A 20070-nucleotide genomic window follows, 5' to 3' on the forward strand; every position below is an offset into this window, starting at 1 on the left:
TAAATGTTTCCTGTTTCTAATTCTTCTTTCATTTAGTCTCCAATTAGTCCTGTTAACAAAATTCTGATAAAATTTAACACGCCCAGTGGTTAGATTGTGGGGTTAGTTTGGTAATCCTAAGTAGCATGTATAATTCCTCTCTGTCCCTGTGGTTTGAAAGAGAATGGCCTCCACAGACTCATATATGTGAGTGCTTGGTCACCAGAGAATAGAACTGTTTGATAGAACTAGAAACTAGGGGGTAAGGTTTTGTGGGAGGAAGTATGTCACGGGGGTTTCCAAAGTCTATGCCAATGCCAGCCTCCCCTTCCCACTTCTCTTCCTCCCCTCCCCCCACTTCTCTCTCAGCTATTGCTTCGGCCATAGAGAGAACGATGCCATGTTCTCCACCAAGATAATAATGTACTAAACCTCTAAAACTGTAAGCAAGCTCCCAATTAAATGCTTTCTTTTATGTGATTTGCCTTGGTCAAGGTGTCTCTTTATATCAACAGTGTAAGCGTTACAGCTAAGAAAGGATTTTGTGGCCCGATGTTGGTGAGCTGTTTTTTGTTTTTGTTTCTGTTTTCCTGTAGGATGGGTCTGGACCATTCTCTTGCCTCAAGGGAGTAGAAATGACTGTGAATGCCCTTAAAGTAGTGGGGAGGGGGAGCATAGGGCCTAGCCACTTGTATGCCTCAAGAGGCTGGGAATGGCCATTAGAGAAGTCGGGGTGGGGGTGTTATGCCCAAATCTGTGAAGTCCTCCAAAAGCCAACAAGGAGACTGAGTCCCATATGTAAAAGCAAAGAGCCTTTATTTTATGCAAGTTCGCAAACTCAGTCTCTCTGCATATCCAGCATATACTAGTAAAGATGGGGGTGAGGGGTTTCTGAGGTTCAGGACCCCTGATTGACTGACATTTGTCTAGGGGTGTCCCAGTGAGTGTGTGCTGGCAGGTGATCCTATCTACAGCAGTTGGAATGTTAGGCATTTTCTTTGGATGGTCTATTCTTGGGTGGTGCTCAGGTAATCTTAGTTTATGGTCCTTTCTGCAACCAGGCATTGCTTCAGGGTAAACTATTGAGACTCAGGTGATTATGGTTGGAAGTAAAGAACTTCCTTTGGGTGATCTGTTCATATTTAGCTTATCATGGCTGGCTCCTACAGGGGCTAGCTGTTCAAGCCTGCAGGGGCTTATTAATAGAACAGTGGCTAAGCAGAAGTTGGTTCCAAGGTCTGAGGTATTGCTGTGAGGGGCCTGACCACGCTGTTTCTTGTAGGAATATGGGAGACTTTGGGACGTTGGAATAGAAAAGCTGTTGGACACTTTAAGTGAGGCTTAATGGGCCATTCTAGTAGGAGCATGAAAAACAGTACTGAGGACGATTTGAACTGTGGGGACCAAGTTCAAGAAGTTTCAAGATGGGAGAATATCAGTAAGTGGCTAGAGACCATTCTTGTGATATGTTAGCAAAGAATGTGGCTACATTTTGCCCTTGTCTTAAAAATCTGCCTGAGTGCCCATCAAAATCCCAGCAAAATTCTTCAAAGACCTCGAAAGAATGGTACTCAACTTCATTTGGAAAAGCAAAAAACCCAGGATAGCCAAAACAATCCTGTACAATAAAAGAACTTCTGGAGGCATCACAATCCCTGACTTCAAACTCTACTACAGAGCTACAGTACTGAAAACAGTACTGGATGTGCTCCCACCCAGTTGGAATAAAGACTTTCGACTGGTTAAACTATATCTAGAACACTCAGACACAGAGATGCAGAATTTGGAGTTTTCCCAGATGGTTTTCAGTCTTGCTTTGGTCCAGTATTATGCTTCTATTCCTCCTTTTAGAATGGTAACGTGTATTCTGTGTATGTTGGAAGTATATGTTCTGCTTTTTGATTTTTGTTTTACATGGGGTTGCAATTAAGAGATTGCCAAGACTCTCAGAAGAGACTGGACTTTTAAACAGTGTTGCTACTGTGGTAGACTATGGGGACTTTGAAGTTGGACTGAATGCATTTTGTTGTTGTTGTTGTTATAATATGGCTACAAACCTATGGGGATCTCTGAGTGGAATGTGGTAGTTTGAATATGGATGGCCCTCCTGGGCTCACATATTCGAATGCTTGGTCCACTGGGGAGTGGAACTGTTTGACAGGATTGGAAGAATTAGGAGGTGTGGCCTTGTTGGAGGAAATATGCCACGGGGGATAGGCTTTGCGGTTTCCAAAGCCCGTGCCAGGCCCAGTCTCTTTCTCTCTCAGCCTGTGGATCCAGGACGTAGCTTGCAGCTACTGTTCCAGAATCACACATACCTCTGTGATTTCTATAGTGATGATGACGGACTAAACCTCCAAAAACTGTAAGCAAGCCCCCAATGAAATACTTTCTAAGAAATTCCTTGGTCATGGTGTCTCTTCACAGCAATAGAATAATGACTAAGACACTCCTCCAACCCCAACCAAAATTCACCTTTCCGGTGACCTACTCTCTTAGCTCTCTGCTTTCTGCTATGTGGCATCTAGTTCTCCGGACACCCCAACCCAAATGGGTTTTTAAATTGTATGGTACGTGTTTATTTCACCTAGCCATTCTTGAGATGGTGAAGTGCACTGGGGACTGGTTAGGAAGATTTTATCAACAATATTCTCCTGTCACACAGTATTTCTCTGCATTCAGGTAGTGGCAGTCCCCAAATCATGCCATGGTTCTGCTTCATTCTCGACAGAATTGTTCAGGATCAAAACACCATAGCTGGAAACATTTTCTTTATTTCCTATTTTGTTTGGGGAGAGGACACAACTGCATTTTATCCACGAATCAGATCTTTTTCTCTCCTTCCGTATGCTGCTCCCACCAGCGTTTCTAGCTGACTTTGCTTTCACCTTTTCTTCACCACCCCCCACTCCACCCCCATTCCGTTCCACTTTCTGTGATCTCTTTTAGGTCATGTTTTGTCAGTCTGATGGGGATTTTATTTAGGGATTATTTTCATCCTACCCAAAGCATATAAACCATGCTGAAGCCTGTCATTTGTCAAAAGGAGGTCTGAATCTGAAGCTAAAATAACATGTAATACAACCATGTATAATTTGAATGGTATTTCAGTTGTTTTGCACAGTAACTGAACTTTCTCCCCCTCAATTTTTTTTCATAAACACCTATTTGTCAGGAATTTTCTATTTCAAAGTTTTCATTTCCTATGATGGGGGCTTGTTTTGTGAGAATCTTGGGAGAAAATACACATCTTCATACTTTAACACTAGACAACCCATAAGGACTACTAAAGTATTTCTGTTTGCCCTAGGTCCTTCCCTCCAAAAAGGAAATAAACAAACAAAAAACTTAGTAGTAAATTGTGTGTTGTTTCTTTAACTCCAGCCCCAGGTAAAGAATGGGAATTTTTCTACATGCTTTTGTTCCTAGCGACAACAATAACAGTTCAGTGTCCTTGGTGGCATCATAGACAGGGCAGACAGTTGTTTCGATAGCAGATGTAGAAATGAAAATAGTAAAAAATACTGAGCTGGCCGGATTCAAGAATGCCACATGTTCAACCCCAGCTGTGGGAAGATGCTCTTGATCTGGGAAGATGGCTCAAAAGGTAAAATCTCTTGCTCTGCAGGCATAAGTTCAAATCCCCAATGACCATGTAAAAAGTTGGGTATGGTTGTGTGTGTCGGTTTTAGTTCTGGGCGGTGGACAGGTGGATCCTGGGAGGTTGGCCAGCCAGCTTAGCCAAAAGAAGGGGCTTCGACTGATTTAGTGAGAGACCCTGTCTCAAGGCAATAAGATGAAGAAGACACCTGGAGTCCTGCTGTGGGTGCTGCATGCACACACACAGGTGCAGAGACACACAGGTGCTCACACCCACCTGCCCACTCACACACACAACAACAACAACAAATACATGACATTCTTTTTTCACACCCAACTCTAAGCTCAGGTAAAAGTCTGAGAATCTGTAAAGCCACATGGAGTCAAGGTCTCTGTTTCTTTTCTTTTTTTTTTTTCATTTTCAGCTTCTTTATTTCTTTTTTTTTAAATTTATTTATTTATTAAGGATTTCTGCCTCCTCCCCGCAACCGCCTCCCATTTCCCTCCCCCTCCCCCGATCAAGTCCCCCTCCCTCATCAGCTCGAAGAGCAATCAGGGTTCCCTGACCTGTGGGAAGCCCAAGGACCGCCCACCTCTATCCAGGTCTCCTAAGGTGAAGGTCTCTGTTTCTTAGACTGGTATAGTGTAATGGGTAATACAACCATTAGAGTCAAGAAGAATAAGCACCCAAGAAATGTCACAGAAGAAGGATGTCTTAGTTCCGTTGCTGTAAGCAGATACCATGACTATGGCAACTCTTATAAAAGAAAGCATTTATTGGGGCTGGCTGACAGTTTCATAGGTTTAGTCCATTCTCACCATTGCAGTGAGCATCTTGGCACACAGGCAGACGTGGTGCTAGAGAAGAAGCTGAGAGTTCTACTTCCAAATCCGCAGACAGCAAGCATAGAAAGACAGCGGGCCTGGCTTGGGCTTTTGAGCCCCTAAAGTCACCTCCAGTGACAACACGTACTGCAACAAGGCAAGGAGTAATCGCTCTCAGGTAGTGCCACTCCCTGATGACCAAGCATTCAAACAGAGAAGCCTCTGGGAACCATCTTTATTCTAACCGCGACTAGGGATATATGATCTATGAGGGCGTGCATTCAACAAAGTATCATACTTCAGTAAAGAGACTCAAGAATGCAAATGACCACGAACAAGAAATCCATGCTGCCCAAAGTAGAAATTGAACGCGCGTGCGCGCGCACATACATACTCAGGAGGAAGAGAATTAGCTCTCTTTCCACCACCTCAGATGACAGCACTGTTAATGTGTAGCAGGCGACCTAACTAGCAGCTTGTATTTAGAGTGTGTATACAAGTCTGTCACCAGCTACTTAGTGTTGCCCAAAGAGAACAAAGGGATTTCCACTGCTCTTGGCAGAGCTGCTGCCATAAAAGTTATTCAAGATGATTCTGTCCATTATGATGTGAATAGATGCGTTTATGAATTCAGATGTCTGTTTACAAAAGCGATCAAGCGCAGTGACTAAACATTGTCTGCTGTATAATACTGGACCCAGTATTTAGTAGGCTGTGTAATCAAATGGTCACGTTAATAGCCTCATAGGTTGGGATAAGGACTAAGTAATAATGTCTAAAACACCTGGAAGAGCATTTGGTACAGAGTAAGTGCCTTTTTAATTAAAATTTATTTGTTTTATGTGCATTGGTATTTTGCCTGAACATATGTTTGTGTGAGAGTGTCAGATCTTGGAGTTACAAGACAGTTTTAGCTGCCATGTGGATGCTGGGAATTGAATCTAGAACCTCTAGGAAGAGCAGTTAGTGCCCTTAACCCCTGAGCCACCTCTCCAGCCCAGAGTAAGTGTTCTGACTTTTCGCCAGTTCACTGAGCAAATTAATCTCGAGTCTTAGAGACGCTGGAGGATTTCTACAAGATGTGTATCAGAGTAAAGTTTATTAAGAAAAATGAGGGGGGGCATGGAGAGAGGGTCCAGGTCTATGTTGTTCATGCCAGAGGACCAGGGTTCAGTTCCCAGCGCCCACATGGTGGCTCACAACCATGTGTATCTACATACAGTTCCAGGAGATCTGATGCCTTCTTCTGACCTCCTCAGGCACCAGACACACACGGCTATCACTTTTATTATGTTTAGGGCTGAGTATAAGTTAGGGTGTTAACTGAGGACAGTGCTTACATGTTAGAGTGTGGATAGAAACTAGTAAATCCTCATCACTTTCTTCCGGAGACAGAGTTTACTCTGCGAAGCCTCGGCTGTCCTGGAATTCACTCCGTAGACCAAGCTGGTCTCGAACTCAAAAATCTGTCTGCCTCTGCCTTCCTAGCGCTAGAATTAAAGGCATGAACTACCTCAACGCACTCCTTCAGACTCTTTTTCAAAGGTACAGTTGTATTTTTACGTTATCTTTTTTTTACATTATATATCGTATCTTATTTAATCTAGTTGTGGCAAATTAAGAGCTGGTAGGATGGGAAGGACCGGCTGAAGCTTTTAATACTAGAAAATCTCAGATCACCAATTAGGCGTATCATCAATAACAATATTTTGAAATTTGTATCACTCTGGAAGAAAACGAGTGCATGACTTCTTGAGTTTCTTCATCAGATAACTTAGACCTGCTATGATATGAACACAAGCTGTTATTGTCAATCAAATTTTTAGAATAAAAACTTGTCAGATACAATTCTTTTTCTTAGGAGGAGTTTAAACCCCAGCTCCACGCCCAGCCTGGAGGTGGGGCTGCCTGGCAACCCCTAGCCTGGAAGGTTCCAGTTAGAGTTAGTTGGACGCAGGCTGCCGAAGCCACCACGCGCTGCCGAGGCACCGAGCGTTGCCGAGGACTGACGAGGACCGCCGAGTGTTTCCGAGGGCCTCCGAGCGCTGACGAACCTGGCTGAGAGCTGACCTGGGTAGAGCGCCATGGGTCCGGTGGTTGAGCGGCCGGCTGACGCGGGCACGAGCGGCGTCGCCGAGCTGGAGCGGCTGAAGCAGCGCGCAGCGGAGCGCATCGACGAGGCGGCCGAGCGCCTGGGCGCGCTGAGCCGCGCCATCTGGAGCGCGCCCGAGCTGGCCTACGAGGAGCAGCGCGCACACGGCGAGCTCACGCGTTTCTTCGAGCGCGAGCCTCCGGCGGGGTCGTGGGCTGTGCAGCCGCACTTCCGGCTCCCCACCGCCTTCCGTGCCGAGTGGGCGCCGCCGGAGGCCGCCACGGAGCCCGGCGCGCTGCAGCTGGCCTTCCTGTGCGAGTACGACGCGCTGCCCGCCCTGGGCCACGCCTGCGGTCACAACCTCATCGCCGAGGTCGGGGTGGCTGCTGCACTGGGCCTGCGGGCTGCCCTCGAGGGCGTCGCCGCGCCACCGCCTGTCAAGGTGAGCCACGCGGGGCTGCAGCGGTGTCTGTGCGGACCCAGCTCGGAGCACCGCGCCGGTTGTTTTGGTGGCACACAGCTGCAGTTTGCTGACTAGGCTGTGCGAGCTCTGGACAAAGTAAAATTTTGTAGACTCAAGAAAGAAAAGAAAAAAGAAGAAAAAAAGGATTTTGATTTGAGTAATTGGTATTTGCATAGTAAATCTTAGTCTTTGGAACTACCAGACTATCAAACTTCTGCAAGAGTAGAAATAACGAAGAAGCGAATAAATATTTATTACGTAGATGGGGTCATATGTAAGTGTTGATCTTTATCTCACAATTACAAGAGGCGTCTTGGTTCTTGAAGTAGAATGTCATGCCGGTCTGCCCTCTTACTCCTCAGATGGTATAGTTAGTTATTCATTCTGTGAGCCAAGAACCGGCTGTCACTCAGCCGGGTCCCCCACACCACCTCCATGGCCAGTAATTCTCTATTGGCTTAATCTCTTGTGGCTCTTTTCTTTAGCTACCTTCTCTTTTATGCCTCTGGGTTTTTGTCTTGTTGAGGAGGGTTTGAGACCCTGGGCCGACTTAGAAAAAAGTTCTCAGCAGTCATAAGGCCCGTTAGGTTCGGAGTAGGAGCAGCTCAGTCGCCAGGCGTGGTGGTGCAAGCTATGCGGACCTCTGAGTTAAGCCTGGTTTACAGATGAGCTCCAGGACATGGGGAGAGACTGTCTCAACCCTTCCCCCAGACCCAAAGCAGCTCAATGTAAGAATTTCGATGCTTTATAAATTTAAAAATAAATACAACCAGATTTGAGAAATATGCCAACTTCAAATGGTTGTTCTCAGCAAGGTTCCTCTCCTATCAGAAAATTGTAAGTGGATTCCCTTTGCGCATAAAGCCTTTTTTTTATTGATAAAAGGAGAATAAAAAAAAGAACAAATTTCCACCTCCTCCCAGCCTCCCATTTCCCTCCCCCTCCTCCCACTCTTCTCCCCCTCCTCCCACTCTTCTCCCCCTCCTCCCACCCCTCTCCCCTTCGCCCCACTTTTCTCCCCCTCCCTCTCCAGTCCAAAGAGCAGTCAGGGTTCCCTGCCCTGTGGTAAGTCCTAGGTCCTCCCCCCTCCGTCCAAAGCTAGGAAGGTGAACATCCAAACTGGCTAGGCTCCCACCAAGCCAGCACATTAAGTAGGATCAAAACCCCGTGCCATTGTCCTTGGCGTTTCATCAGCCCTCATTGTTCGCCATGTTCAGAGAGTCCAGTTTTATCCCATGCTTTTTCGGTAACAGTCCAGCTGGCCTTGGTGAGCTCCCAGTAGATCAGCTCCACTGTCTCAGTGGGTGGGTGCCGACTTCTTTGCTCATGTTCTCCCTCCTTCTGCTCCTCATTGGGATCTTGGGAGCTCAGTCCAGTGCTCCAGTGTGGGTCTCTGTCTCTATCTCCATCCATCACCAGATGAGGGTTCTATGATGATATGCAAGATATTCGTCAGTATTGCTCTAGGATAGGGTCATTTCAGGTTCCCTATCCTCAGCTGCCCAAGGAACTAACTGGGGACCTCAGCTTGGGCACCTGGGAGCCCCTCTAGGGTCAAGTCTCTTGCCCACCCTAAAGTGGCTCCCTTAACTAAGAATTGTGGTTCCGTGCTCTCCTATCCCGATCCCTTCCTTTATCCCGATCCTCCTGTTTCCCCAAGTCCCCCCCAAGCCTTTTTTTTTAAAAAAAAACAAAACCAACTTGTTTCATTGTATTTTTATACATGGTCTTGAGAATACATTCATTTTATGAAGATAATTTGTCTTTGCTTAAAAAAATTGCTTGAAGAAGTTAATTTACATATCAAAGTAAAATGTTTATTCTGTAAAGTTCTCTTTTGTTTGATTAGGTGTTTGGTGACCATTAAATCTTCCTGGTTGAACTGGTGGAATCGAATTAGTAAGTTTGTGTAATAGTTGGCGGTTTCTAACCATGGTACTGAGATTGTTTAACGCTCGACAATGAAGGGTTAATGAGCTAGGCCTTTCTAAAGTTTGCCAGTAAGGAGTGAGAGTTAGCTGAAGCCAGGGCAGCTAAGATAATTGCAGTCAGGAAGACTTGCTCTGTAACCCGGGAAGCCTAAACCTCCCGGAACCGGTCCAGACTGCTCACCTACCTCACAGGGATGTTGTGAGGGTCACAGGTCACATGCAAGCTCCTTACCAGTCAAGCTATGACTAACTATCTACCTATCACATAGTATGCTAACAGGCTTAGCTTGAAGAGACTGTAACAGATGAGTCCTAGCTAATGTTGAAGAACCTACGCACATAGAATTCTTTTTTTTTTTTTTGTCTTTGCTATAACTTCGTTAAAATTGAGTTATAAAATTGGGGAAATTTTCCTGTAGCATTTCTAGCATGCATTTATACCAGATTACTATAATGATACAAATTAAACTTTGTGATATTTACTGTGTGTGAGAAAATAACTTCTCTTAAGGGTTTAAGGACTTAAGTATATACATCCTGAGTATGCACTATATAATGTTTTTTTTGTTACGAGTCTCTTTGTGCTAACATATATATTTCCTTATAGGTCATTGTCTTGGGAACCCCTGCAGAAGAAGAAGGTGGTGGCAAAATCGATTTAATTGAAGCAGGTGCTTTTAAAGATCTCGATGTTGTTTTCATGGCTCATCCATCTCAAGAGGATGCCGCCTATCTCCTGGACGTGGCCGAGCATGAGTGAGTAGTCACATTGAAGATACATTCTTGGGGGACAGAAGACTGAAGAGTACTCAAAACTAGGGCAGCGAGATGGATTAGTGGGTAAAAGCACCCGTCACGTGAGCATGGCGACCCAAGTTCTACTGTCAGAGCCCACCTTTGGTCTCCGCGGGTACCCCATTGCATGCTTACCCCACTCCCCCATCAATACAGACAGAATTTAAAAAAGAAAAGGAAAGGGAGCCAGACTCTTAACACTCTGCATTTATACATTTAAAAAGTGAAATGACCTGAGCGTGGTGCGACTCACCTGTGATCTCACTGCACAGGAGGCCAGTGTGGACTGCACAGGGGGACCCTGTGGACTGAGCAATAATGATGTGACGTTTGTCCTACATTGGCAATCGTGATTTGTTATCGTGGTCATAGTCGAACTATTAAAGGGGTATTAAACAGGGGTACCAAACACAGTGTTCTCTTTTTAAGTTCAGTCTGGTTTTTGGAATACAGTTGTCCCTTCATAAGGAGTTGTCTGTACAAGTGATGGTTTACTGGACCTGGGAAGAAAGCCCTTCTCCATACTCTTTTTAGCTTGGTTTTATGGAACTGGAGGAGGTTAGTCTTTTATATGTAGAAGGACGTGGCATTGAACCACAGACGACAGTGAGAGTAGTTGTGGTGTGGTCAGTGGTCTGGGCCCTAGGAGCCCCTGCTCGACTGTGACTCTGGGGAGTGGCAGTAGAACTTCCCTGTAGAGTCATTGAGCCCACCAGACCTGGTTTTCAGAGGGCAGTAATCTTGTCATTGTGCTATCTTTCTTCATGATCAATTTAGAATTAGTACTGCGAGAGTAGAAACAATTCACTTTGTGTGGAGGGGGTGGAGATAGTTTTATCTGTATTTCTGGAAAATAATAGAGATTACAAATCTTTGCCTGCACTTCTGGCTGGAGGGGGCCTGCAAGCTGTAGGCAGGTTTCCCAGACCGTTAGGATTAGATATAGGTTTTATTGTCTTGATATTAAAGTCAATCCACTTGGCTCCACACACCCCACCCCCTCAGTTATGGTCTGATGTATAGCCCCAGGCTTGCCTGGAATCCACTGTGTAACTGAGGCTTTCCTTGAATTTCCTATTCTTCTGCCTCTGTTACCCCATGCTGGTACTGCAGAGTGAACCTGCATGTCCTGTTTGTATGGTGCTGGGGACATTATATATGCTAGAATAAACACTGCCATCTGAGCTATGCTCCCAGACCAGCTTTGCTTTGTTTTTTCATTTAAGCAGTCTTATGTAGCCTAGGCTAACCTCATATTTGCTGTATAGCTGGGGATGATCTTGAACTTCTGATCCTCTTGCCTCCTAGTGCTGGGATAACAGGTTTACACCACTGTGCCAGAGATTGAGCCCTGGGCTGCAAGTGTTCTACCAGCTGAGTTACATCTTTGTTTTTGTGGGGTTTTTTTGTTTTTTTTTTTTTTTTGGTTTTTCGAGACAGGGTTTCTCTGTGGCTTTGGAGCCTGTCCTGGAACTAGCTCTGTAGACCAGGCTGGTCTCGAACTCACAGAGATCCGCCTGCCTCTGCCTCCCGAGTGCTGGGATTAAAGGCGTGCGCCACCATCGCCCGGCTGAGTCACATCTTTGTTAATACCTACACTACACTACACTACACTACACACACACCACATCCTGGGGTTTCTTATGTTAATGATGATGGGGGAAGTAATTTCCAGTGATTTCTCCTTCTATTTCCTAGTGTTACTGTGAAATACTATGGGAAGGCGTCTCACGCTGCTGCTTACCCTTGGGAGGGAGTGAATGCCTTAGATGCTGCAGTCCTTGCCTATAACAACCTCTCTGCATTAAGACAACAGATGAAACCAACCTGGAGACTTCATGGTATACATGCCAAATATTTGTGTAGTAAATTATATCTCAGTGCAGTGAAATTGTCTAATACTAGATTTTTTTATTTTAAATCGGGGGTTGGAAGCCAGGCAGTGGTGGTGAAAACCTTTAATTTCAGCAGGCCAAGGCAGGTGGATCTCTGAGTTCAAAGTCAACGTGGTCTACAGAGTGAGTTCCAGGACAGCCCGGGCTACACAGAGAAATCCTTTCTTGAAAAACAACAAAAATTGGGAGCTGGTGATGTAGTTCAGTTGTTCGAATGCTCACCTAGGATGCAGTGTGCATTGGGTGTGATTCCCAGCACTACGTAAAACCTGGCATGTGTCATACCTGGAATTCCAGTACTTGGAACCACATCATCCTCAGCTACAGGTGGATATGAGGGCAGCTTAGGATAACTGAGATCCTTTCTCAAAAGAGAAAAAAATAGCAGCTGCTAGTTGTATTTACTCAGGGACTAGTATAGTACACTCTTCGAATTCTGTGTGTATAAATATAGTAGCATGGTCTTCTCTTAGGGGTACACATTTCCTCCTTCCCAGTCTGAGCTACCATACTGATTTAAAATTTTCTTTTCCTCCTTTCCTCCTTCCCTTTCTCAGTTTATTTCTTTATATTCTAGTAAATCTCTATTCTTTACCCATTTTTGCTATATGTAAAATCATTTTGTAATTGTACTTTTGCTAGTTTCTTGTCTTAATTCTTTCCTGGTGTGGGTAGCAGTTGGTCTGGGATAGGCTCTCACTGTGTAGTCTAGGGCGCCCTTATATTCAGGCAGCCCTGCGTTAGCAGCCTGTACACGTACTGCATACTGGCCTAGCCCATCTCACTGCTTACCTTAATTCCCTCCAAAGGGATTAGAGTGGAAAATTGTGAATTAGCTAATGGGGGATTCAGTTTCTCTGTATTCTCTCTCTCTCTCTCTCTCTCTCTCTCTCTCTCTCTCTCTCTCTCTCTCTCTCGCTCTCTCTCTCTCTCTGTCTCTACACACACACACACATGTTTAAGAAGAGGTCTCCTATAGCCCAGGCTATAACCAAGGATTACCTTGAACTCATGATATTCTTGCCTCTTCAAGTGCTAGGATTATAGAGTTTCACAATTATCTGGAATTAGTTTGTATATATCTGTTTTAGTTACTGGTAGAAACAAATAAATCTTGATTTTGTGTTTGATAGTTTGTAGTATTTAGGGGTCTTTGTTCAGTTTTTGTTTTTATACACGATTACAGCCAAAAGGCTGAGAAGTGATTGTAGAAGTGTAGTAGATTGGTGTGAAAATTATTTCTCCACTGCTAAGTGTCATTTAAAATATTGGTAAGATTTTTCAAATAGGATGGCGGTTACAGAGCCTCATGCGACTGTAAAAGATTATGTCAAAAGTTTATCAAATCACAACTATAATAAAGCCTACTGAGATAAATTTCCTTCAGAAAGTTTAAAACTACTGCCAGGCTGGGCAGTGGTGGCACACGCCTTTAATCCTAGCACTCGGGGAGGCAGAGGCAGGTGGAGGAGCTCTTTTGAGTTTGAGGCCAGCCTGGTCTACAGAGTGAATTCCAGGACAGCTGGAGATACATAGAAAAACCCTGTCTCAAACAACAACAAAGATACTACTGTCTGTTTTGCGGCTATAAAAGTCTGTATTTCTTTATAATTTAGATTATCATCTTTCTCTCTTCACCTCTTTTTTTTCTTTCTTTCCAGTTCTTGGAATTAAACCCAGACTCTCACACATGATAGGGAAGTGCTCTGTCTTTGAACTTTACCCTCAGCCCAGATTGTGATTCCTTAGAATAAAGTACATATAGACGATTTTCCCTTATTATCTGGGAAATAACTCCTCTCTGTGGAAGTGTTGTACAGTGTATCAATTATGTATAAATTAATTTTCTTTTTGTAAGGGCTACAAAACTTTCTTTAAACAGATCATCAAATTTAACTTCAGTAATGTGGTTCTTTTATAGGTATAATAAAAAATGGTGGTGTAAAGCCCAACATCATCCCCTCTTACTCTGAATTAATCTATTATTTCCGTGCACCCTCAATGAAAGAGCTTCAGGTTCTGACCAAAAGGGCAGAAGATTCCTTCAGAGCTGCTGCTTTGGCTACAGGCTGCACAGTAAGAGCTTTTCAGAGTGAATTATGGTCAGTTACAGTGGACTGTTCTGTTTGTGCTGCTGCATTAAACCCTGCTTTGCTTCTATTCCGTGCAGTGGTTTTTGTTTGGGCCAGTGGTGGTGCTGGGAATCTGTCTCAGGGCCTTGCCCTCACTGGTGATGTCTTAAACCTGTAAAATGAGTTGGCTAGATTTTTAATGTGAAATTTTTTAATGAACATTTAATATTTAATTAATTTTTAATTTAATATTTAATTCTTGTGCATTTTCTTAAGTGTCTGCAATAGAGAAAACTACTAGTCACCTTACTTAGACAATAGCTAGAGGGCTTAGCAAATCACTGTGCTAGAATCCCTGCCTCTTACATCACTTTGTGTAGTTCCCACATAGGGCACTTTATGATAGTATCTGTGTGTCTCTTTGGCAAAGAATTGGGATAAGTGTGTGTTTGGCTTGCTGGGATGGAAGTTAACACAGACTCAGAACAAAGGAGATTTTGTTGACTAGAATCATAACTCAGAAACATTTCAGTATCAGCTGTTTGGGCTGCAACAGGGGATGAAGTTCAAATATTGCAGTCGGGTTGGAGATATAAGATCTTAGATGTTGTTTTTAGAGAGAAACAAGCTCCTGTGTCTCGGCCATGAGAAACGGTATCTCTGGGGCTGTTTCTCTCTCACAAAAATAGGGGTAATATTGAAATCTCCCCAGGTTTCTGGAGGGAGACAAATGAAATAGCATCTGGAAGAGGCCCAGCCCAGCCTTCCTTTGGGTCTGTCCTTGGCAGTGCATGGTTTGTTTGCATGGTAGTAGTCTCTGCAGTTATCGTTGTAGTCTGTACTTCCTGTCTCAGGAGCAGACACTGTGGGAGGAATGGAGCAGGTAAAGTTTCAGGGTGGGAACTATAGCTTAGCCTGACAAGCACAAGCCCCTGGGTTCCGTTCCCAGTTGGTGGGATGGAAGGAGAAGGTTTCCTGGAAGACTGCAGACTAATTGAACTTTGAAGGATAATCATACTCCAGATATATGAACAACAGAGAGATCTAGATAAACACATGGATAAGTGTGGCAGTGAGGACATAGCCTCTTAGGCTATTGGCAACGAGATTTAGTGTGCAACTGTAAAGCTTCCACAACCTAGGAAAGCTAAACACTTATTCCCTTATAACTGTAAATAATTTAAATATTTTTAAAGTTAGATATGTAAACTATCTTTAGTTAATATCAGGATATTCCCTAAGCTAAGGAGTTAAGGGCTGGAGAGATGACTCGGCAAAACACTTAACATTGCAAGCTGAGGACTTGGTTTGATCTCTAGAACCAGCGGCAGCTGTGGTGTAGTGCACTTGTAATCCCAGCTCTGAGAGGCAGAGATAGGCAGATTTCTGTGCTCACTAGCCTTCCTTGCTTGGTGAGCTCCAGGCGAAAGGAGAGGGAGACTCTATCTCAAAACCCAAAGAGGATGGGCTCCCGATGAATGTCACCTAAGCTTGTCCTTTTGTCTTTCACATGCAGCCAAAAAATAATAGGATTTACGGTTGGATTTAAATCCATGTTTAAGTAGCCTTTTACTAGTTTATATTTTGGCTGATGTTTAAAATTTAATTGGGTTGCCATTATTTATTCCTATCTTAGATGTTGCCAAGAATAGAAGAAATTTGATCTCTGCTGTTTGGTAATTAGTTTTTGCTTATTGAAAATAAACTGTGAAGTGCGCTTATGCACTCGTGTAAACCTGCTTCTGTGTCTTCATGTACTCGATCTATAAGCAAGGCCCATTGTGAGCCTGCCTCCCTAAGTGTCTGTAATCTCTGAGGGTCCCTTTGAAACGAGGCTGTGACATCAGGGACAGTTCCGTGTTAAGTGTGTTGAGTTGTTTAGATGCTCCGCCTTCTCCTTTTTGGAGACTGAAGTATTAGCAGTGTCCATCAGAGTGGTTTGGATTACCTGCATCAGAATTGCCTGGAGGTTCAGGTTTTAAAATGGAAATTTCTAGGTACTCACGATGACCTTTTTAGGTGACTGAAGTTGATTCTTGCTGGCCAGGATGGAGTTTAGTGACAGTCTATGGTGTGGTGCTTGTGTAACAGAGGAAATGGGGCATTAGGAGCTCTAACTTTATAACGCACTGTTTGTTGGGTTTTATAACTGGGATGAAAAGTGCCCATCTGAAACTTTTTCTGTTGGAAACCATCACTGTTTTGGACTTCGTGAATTTGAGTTTTTAATCCCAAGCTTTGTTTTGTCATTTTTTTATTAGGTGGAAATTAAAAGTGAAGCACATGATTATTACAATGTTCTTCCCAATAAGACACTGTGCAGTGCATATGTGGAGAATGGGAAGAAACTGGGCATAGACTTCATCTCAGAAGATGCAGTATTGAATGGCCCTTCAGGTACCTAAGCCGCCGTAGAGTGAGCTGTTTGAACAGGAGAAATGCCAGCTTAGGTTGGGTAGTCTTCAGGAGTAAGGAAGAGCTGCTGGTGTGTCTGCTTCAGGCAGGGCCTTGGTGTAGCCCAGGCTGGCCTCAAACTCCGCACATAGCTGACACCGACTTGATCTTGACCCTCCTGCCTCTGCTCCCCAAATTCAGATATTATAAACCCATGCTACCACACCTCGGGTTTATTGGATGCTGGGGATTGAACCCAGGTTTCGTGCGTGTTAAGCAGGCACACTGCCAACTATAATAATGAGTATTTTTGCCTGCATAGGTATGTGCATACCATCAGCTTACCTGGTGCCCTTGAAGGCCAGCAGAAGGCCTTGTATTCTCTGGAACTGGAGTTACAGGCAATTAGGAGCTACCATGTGGGTGTTGAAGCCCAAACCTGGGTATTCTGCAAAAGCAGAAAATGCTCTTAACTGCTGAGCCATCTTTCCATCTCCATGATGATATTTTTTTTAATTGTTTTGATTGAGCGATTATTTTTCTCTGCTCCCCTCCCTACAGTCTCCTCTGCTACCCTTTCCATAATCCTCACACTCTCAATTTACTCAGGAGATCTTGTCTTTTTCTCCTTCCCATGTAGATTAGATCCATGTATGTCTCTCTTAGGGTCCTCATTGCTGTCTAAGCTCTCTGGGATTGTGATTTGTAGGCTGATTTTTCTTTGCTTTATGTCTAAAAGCCACTTATGAGTGAGTACATACGATATTTGTCTTTCTAGGCCTGGGTTACCCCACTCAATATGATGTTTTCTAGATCCATCCATCCATTTGCCTGCAAATTTCAAGATGTCATTATTTTTTTCTGCTGTGTAGTACTCCATTGTGTAAATGTACCACATTTTCCTTATCCATTCTTTGGTTAAGGGACATTTAGGTTGTTTTTCCAGGTTATGACTATGACAAATAATGCTGCTATGAACATAGTTGAGCATATTTCTTTGTGGTACAATTGAGCATCCTTTGGGTATAAACCCAAGAGTGATATTGCTGGGTCTTGAGGAAGGTTGTTTCCTAATTTCTGAGAAATTGCCATACTGATATCTAAAGGGGCTGTACCAGTGTGCACTCCCACCAGCAATGGAGGTGTGTTGCCTTTACCCCACAACCTCTCCATTATAAGTTGACATCAGTGATTTTGATCTTAGCCATTTCCTGATGATATTTTTAATGATATTCCTTTACACTTAGGTTGAAAAGAAACTAATAAATGGTTCAATGAGTGTAGAGTGTTAAAATAGCAACATTGTTTTTAAAAAATGTTCATTCTGCTAGGCATATTTTTGTAGTAGGCATTTACTTTTGGACTGCCAACCAGCTCCCATATAAAGATACGGAGACTTATTATTAATTACAAATGCTTGGCCTTAGCATTCTGGGAAAGCCAGGATTTTACCTAGAAATTTGAGACATTCAGTGGTTGTCAGTAAAATCACTGGAAAAGAGGGAGAAAGTCACATAAAACCACCAGTATCTCATGATTCTTACTTGGCATAAATTTCTCTGTTTCAGACAAGTGTTAGGCTTGTCCCACTAACACTCCTCGTTGGAGGAGGCTGCTCATTCATTTCATCCTTTTCTTCCTTGTTTTGTTCCAAGGCTCTACTGATTTTGGAAATGTCAGCTTTGTGGTTCCTGGGATTCACCCTTATTTTTACATTGGGACCGATGCCTTGAATCATACGGAACAGTACACGGAAGCTGCAGGTGAGCACGAGGCGTGAACACAGGGCTCTCCCTCTAACATTGCTCAGAAGTAGGAGAGGCAGTTTCAGGAGGTAATATGTGGAATTAATGAATGCATCGCAGTATAGGGAAAGGTATTTTATTTGTTTTCTTTACCTTCTAGGATCACAAGAAGCTCAGCTGTACACCTTGCGTACAGCCAAAGCTCTGGCCATGACTGCACTGGACGTCATCTTTAAACCTGAGTTGCTGGAGGGAATCAGAGAAGAGTTTAAATCGAAGCTTCAAGAAGAACAGCTTTTAAACACACCAGCGTAGAAGGAATGCTAGGGACTGCTCAGGAAGCATTAAGTTTTGTTTGTTTTACTGCTAATACTTTTTCAATGCAAGAGAGCATACTTGTTTCTCAGTTGTGGTGAGGACAGACTATAGTGAAGGCCCTAATGGAGTTTGTGATCCTTCAGACATTGGTCTGTGATGACATGTGAGTCTATAACATGGTAGTGCCTTTTGTATAGCTTTACAAATCCCACAGGTTTCAACACGTAACACTTGTGAACTGTGTTCAGAGAAGTGATATCTTCTCAGCAGTTCAAAGTTGGGGGAGTTTAAGTCTAACTGTATCTGGTTTGATCTAGAGAAAAACTTTAACAGGTGCCTGTAGGACACACCTAGAATCTCCAGTACAAAGAATTACTTTTCTTTAACATTGTTTTAAAAAAGAAAATGTTCTTTATTTGCATGTAATTACTCCAAGAAGTAGCACAGGAGCAGTGTAACAGCGGGCAACAGAAGTGACAGAAAAGCAGGGTGGGCCCTTCTGTGGGGAGGCTGCGTGTGAGAGAGGAGGTCAGACTGGGGGTGTACTGGTCTCCAGTGTCCTCCCGCCCCACAGAAGCCCCCTAAGCCCTGCTGGCCCAGTGGCAGTAAACGTGGAAAGGCAGTAAACGTGGAAAGGCGGCCTCTTATCCCCATACTGTGACTTAACTAAGTTTCTGGCCTTCTCTCTGGACTTTCTCTTTGCCTTCTCAGCTTGCTTTCTGCCTTTGTGTCACCAGAGCATTCTGGGAAAGCCAGATTTTTACCTAGAAATTTGAGACATTCAGTGGTTGTCAGTAAAATCACTGGAAAAGAGGGAGAAAGTCACATAAAACCACCAGTATCTCATGATTCTTACTTGGCATAAATTTCTCTGTTTCAGACAAGTGTTTCCTTCTGCTCCGCCCTCCTCCCTTTTTTTTTTTTTTTTTTTTGGTTTTTTTCGAGACAGGGTTTCTCTGTGGTTTGGAGCCTGTCCTGGAACTAGCTCTTGGAGACCAGGCTGGTCTCGAACTCCCAGAGATCCGCCTGCCTCTGCCTCCCGAGTGCTGGGATTAAAGGCGCTACCACCGCCCGGCCCTCCTCCCTTTGTAGCTGCAGTCCTGCTGCCCGTCAGGTACTGGGGCCATAGGGATGAGCATGCACTCCTGCCGTGTAGAGTGAGCTTCTGCACATGATTAGAGATCTAAACCGCTGGTGAGACAAACCCTTAGGCACAAGAGAGAGAGCTTGGGTGTGGGACCCAAATAGAGCTGAACTTTTTTATGCATCACGTGCACTGCCGTGTACACATAGCTGGAAGTGTCCAGTGCTTTTAGTGTGCCTGAGATTTAACAGACCTCTGTCCAGGCCAGTTGTGCAGTTATCTGCCTGCTCATACCACTAAACAGGTTTGAATTTTGAAGCATTTTGGATTTGAGGTCAGGTGTGTTCAACTTGTACTGTTACTAGTAAGTTGCTATGTATTCTATGACTGTAGCTAATATTTAGCTTGCCTCAAAATTTTTAAACTGATTTTTAGTCTTAATAAATTCTCTTTATTGAATGAACTACACAGGAAATTTTTTTAACTTTTTCTGTCTGTAGCATAAATGCTAAGAGTATTTAAGGTAGACATTGCATGTTTTTATGAGGATGTATAAACATGAAGGGGTCCCCACACTCTCCCAGGGTGTTCAATGGTATAGTTCCATTGGTTTAGAAAAAAAACTGTTACAGTATCCTTTAAAAAGAATAGTTGCCTTACTTTGTAACATTTTTTAAAAGAAAAAACCTCTCTGATGGTTTTTATGTCTTGTGATTTCTGACTTTTTACCTGAAGCAATCTTCTGAAACATGTCCCAAATCATCAGAGTAAGTTTTGATGGGAATTATAATCTTTGTGCCAGTTAGCAACTGTGGTCATTTGTGAGATAGGATAAACTCACTACTTTAGGCTCTGTGATCTAATGACAGACATATGC

General features: G+C 43.7%; 1 protein-coding gene across 2 annotated transcripts; it reads left to right on the forward strand.

Moving 5' to 3' along the window:
- The first annotated feature begins 6351 nt into the window (after positions 1–6351).
- On the forward strand, positions 6352–19656 carry Pm20d2 (peptidase M20 domain containing 2). 2 transcript variants are annotated; one of them, XM_075971250.1, is made up of 7 exons: positions 6357–6938; positions 9498–9646; positions 11384–11526; positions 13502–13656; positions 15914–16049; positions 17702–17809; positions 17952–19656. In XM_075971250.1, the coding sequence occupies exons 1-7, from the start codon at positions 6489–6491 to the stop codon at positions 18104–18106; spliced, it is 1296 nt and encodes a 431-aa protein (XP_075827365.1). In that variant the 5' UTR covers positions 6357–6488; the 3' UTR covers positions 18107–19656. The 2 variants fall into 2 exon arrangements, with proteins under 2 accessions (XP_075827366.1, XP_075827365.1); XM_075971251.1 differs by lacking the exon at positions 15914–16049 and having other exon boundaries at positions 6352–6938; positions 17952–18075.
- The last annotated feature ends 414 nt before the right edge of the window (positions 19657–20070 follow it).

This window comes from Microtus pennsylvanicus, chromosome 5, assembly GCF_037038515.1.
Source record: "Microtus pennsylvanicus isolate mMicPen1 chromosome 5, mMicPen1.hap1, whole genome shotgun sequence".
Taxonomy (NCBI): Eukaryota; Metazoa; Chordata; class Mammalia; order Rodentia; family Cricetidae; genus Microtus; species Microtus pennsylvanicus.

Bases quoted from the DNA above. Each gene is read 5' to 3' on its own strand.
- Pm20d2 (XM_075971250.1), top strand. From the start codon at position 6,489: ATGGGTCCGGTGGTTGAGCGGCCGGCTGACGCGGGCACGAGCGGCGTC. The intron at 6,939-9,497 runs GTGAGCCACGCG...ATTTCCTTATAG, and splicing joins CCGCGCCACCGCCTGTCAAG to GTCATTGTCTTGGGAACCCC. The intron at 17,810-17,951 runs GTGAGCACGAGG...TTTACCTTCTAG, and splicing joins ACAGTACACGGAAGCTGCAG to GATCACAAGAAGCTCAGCTG.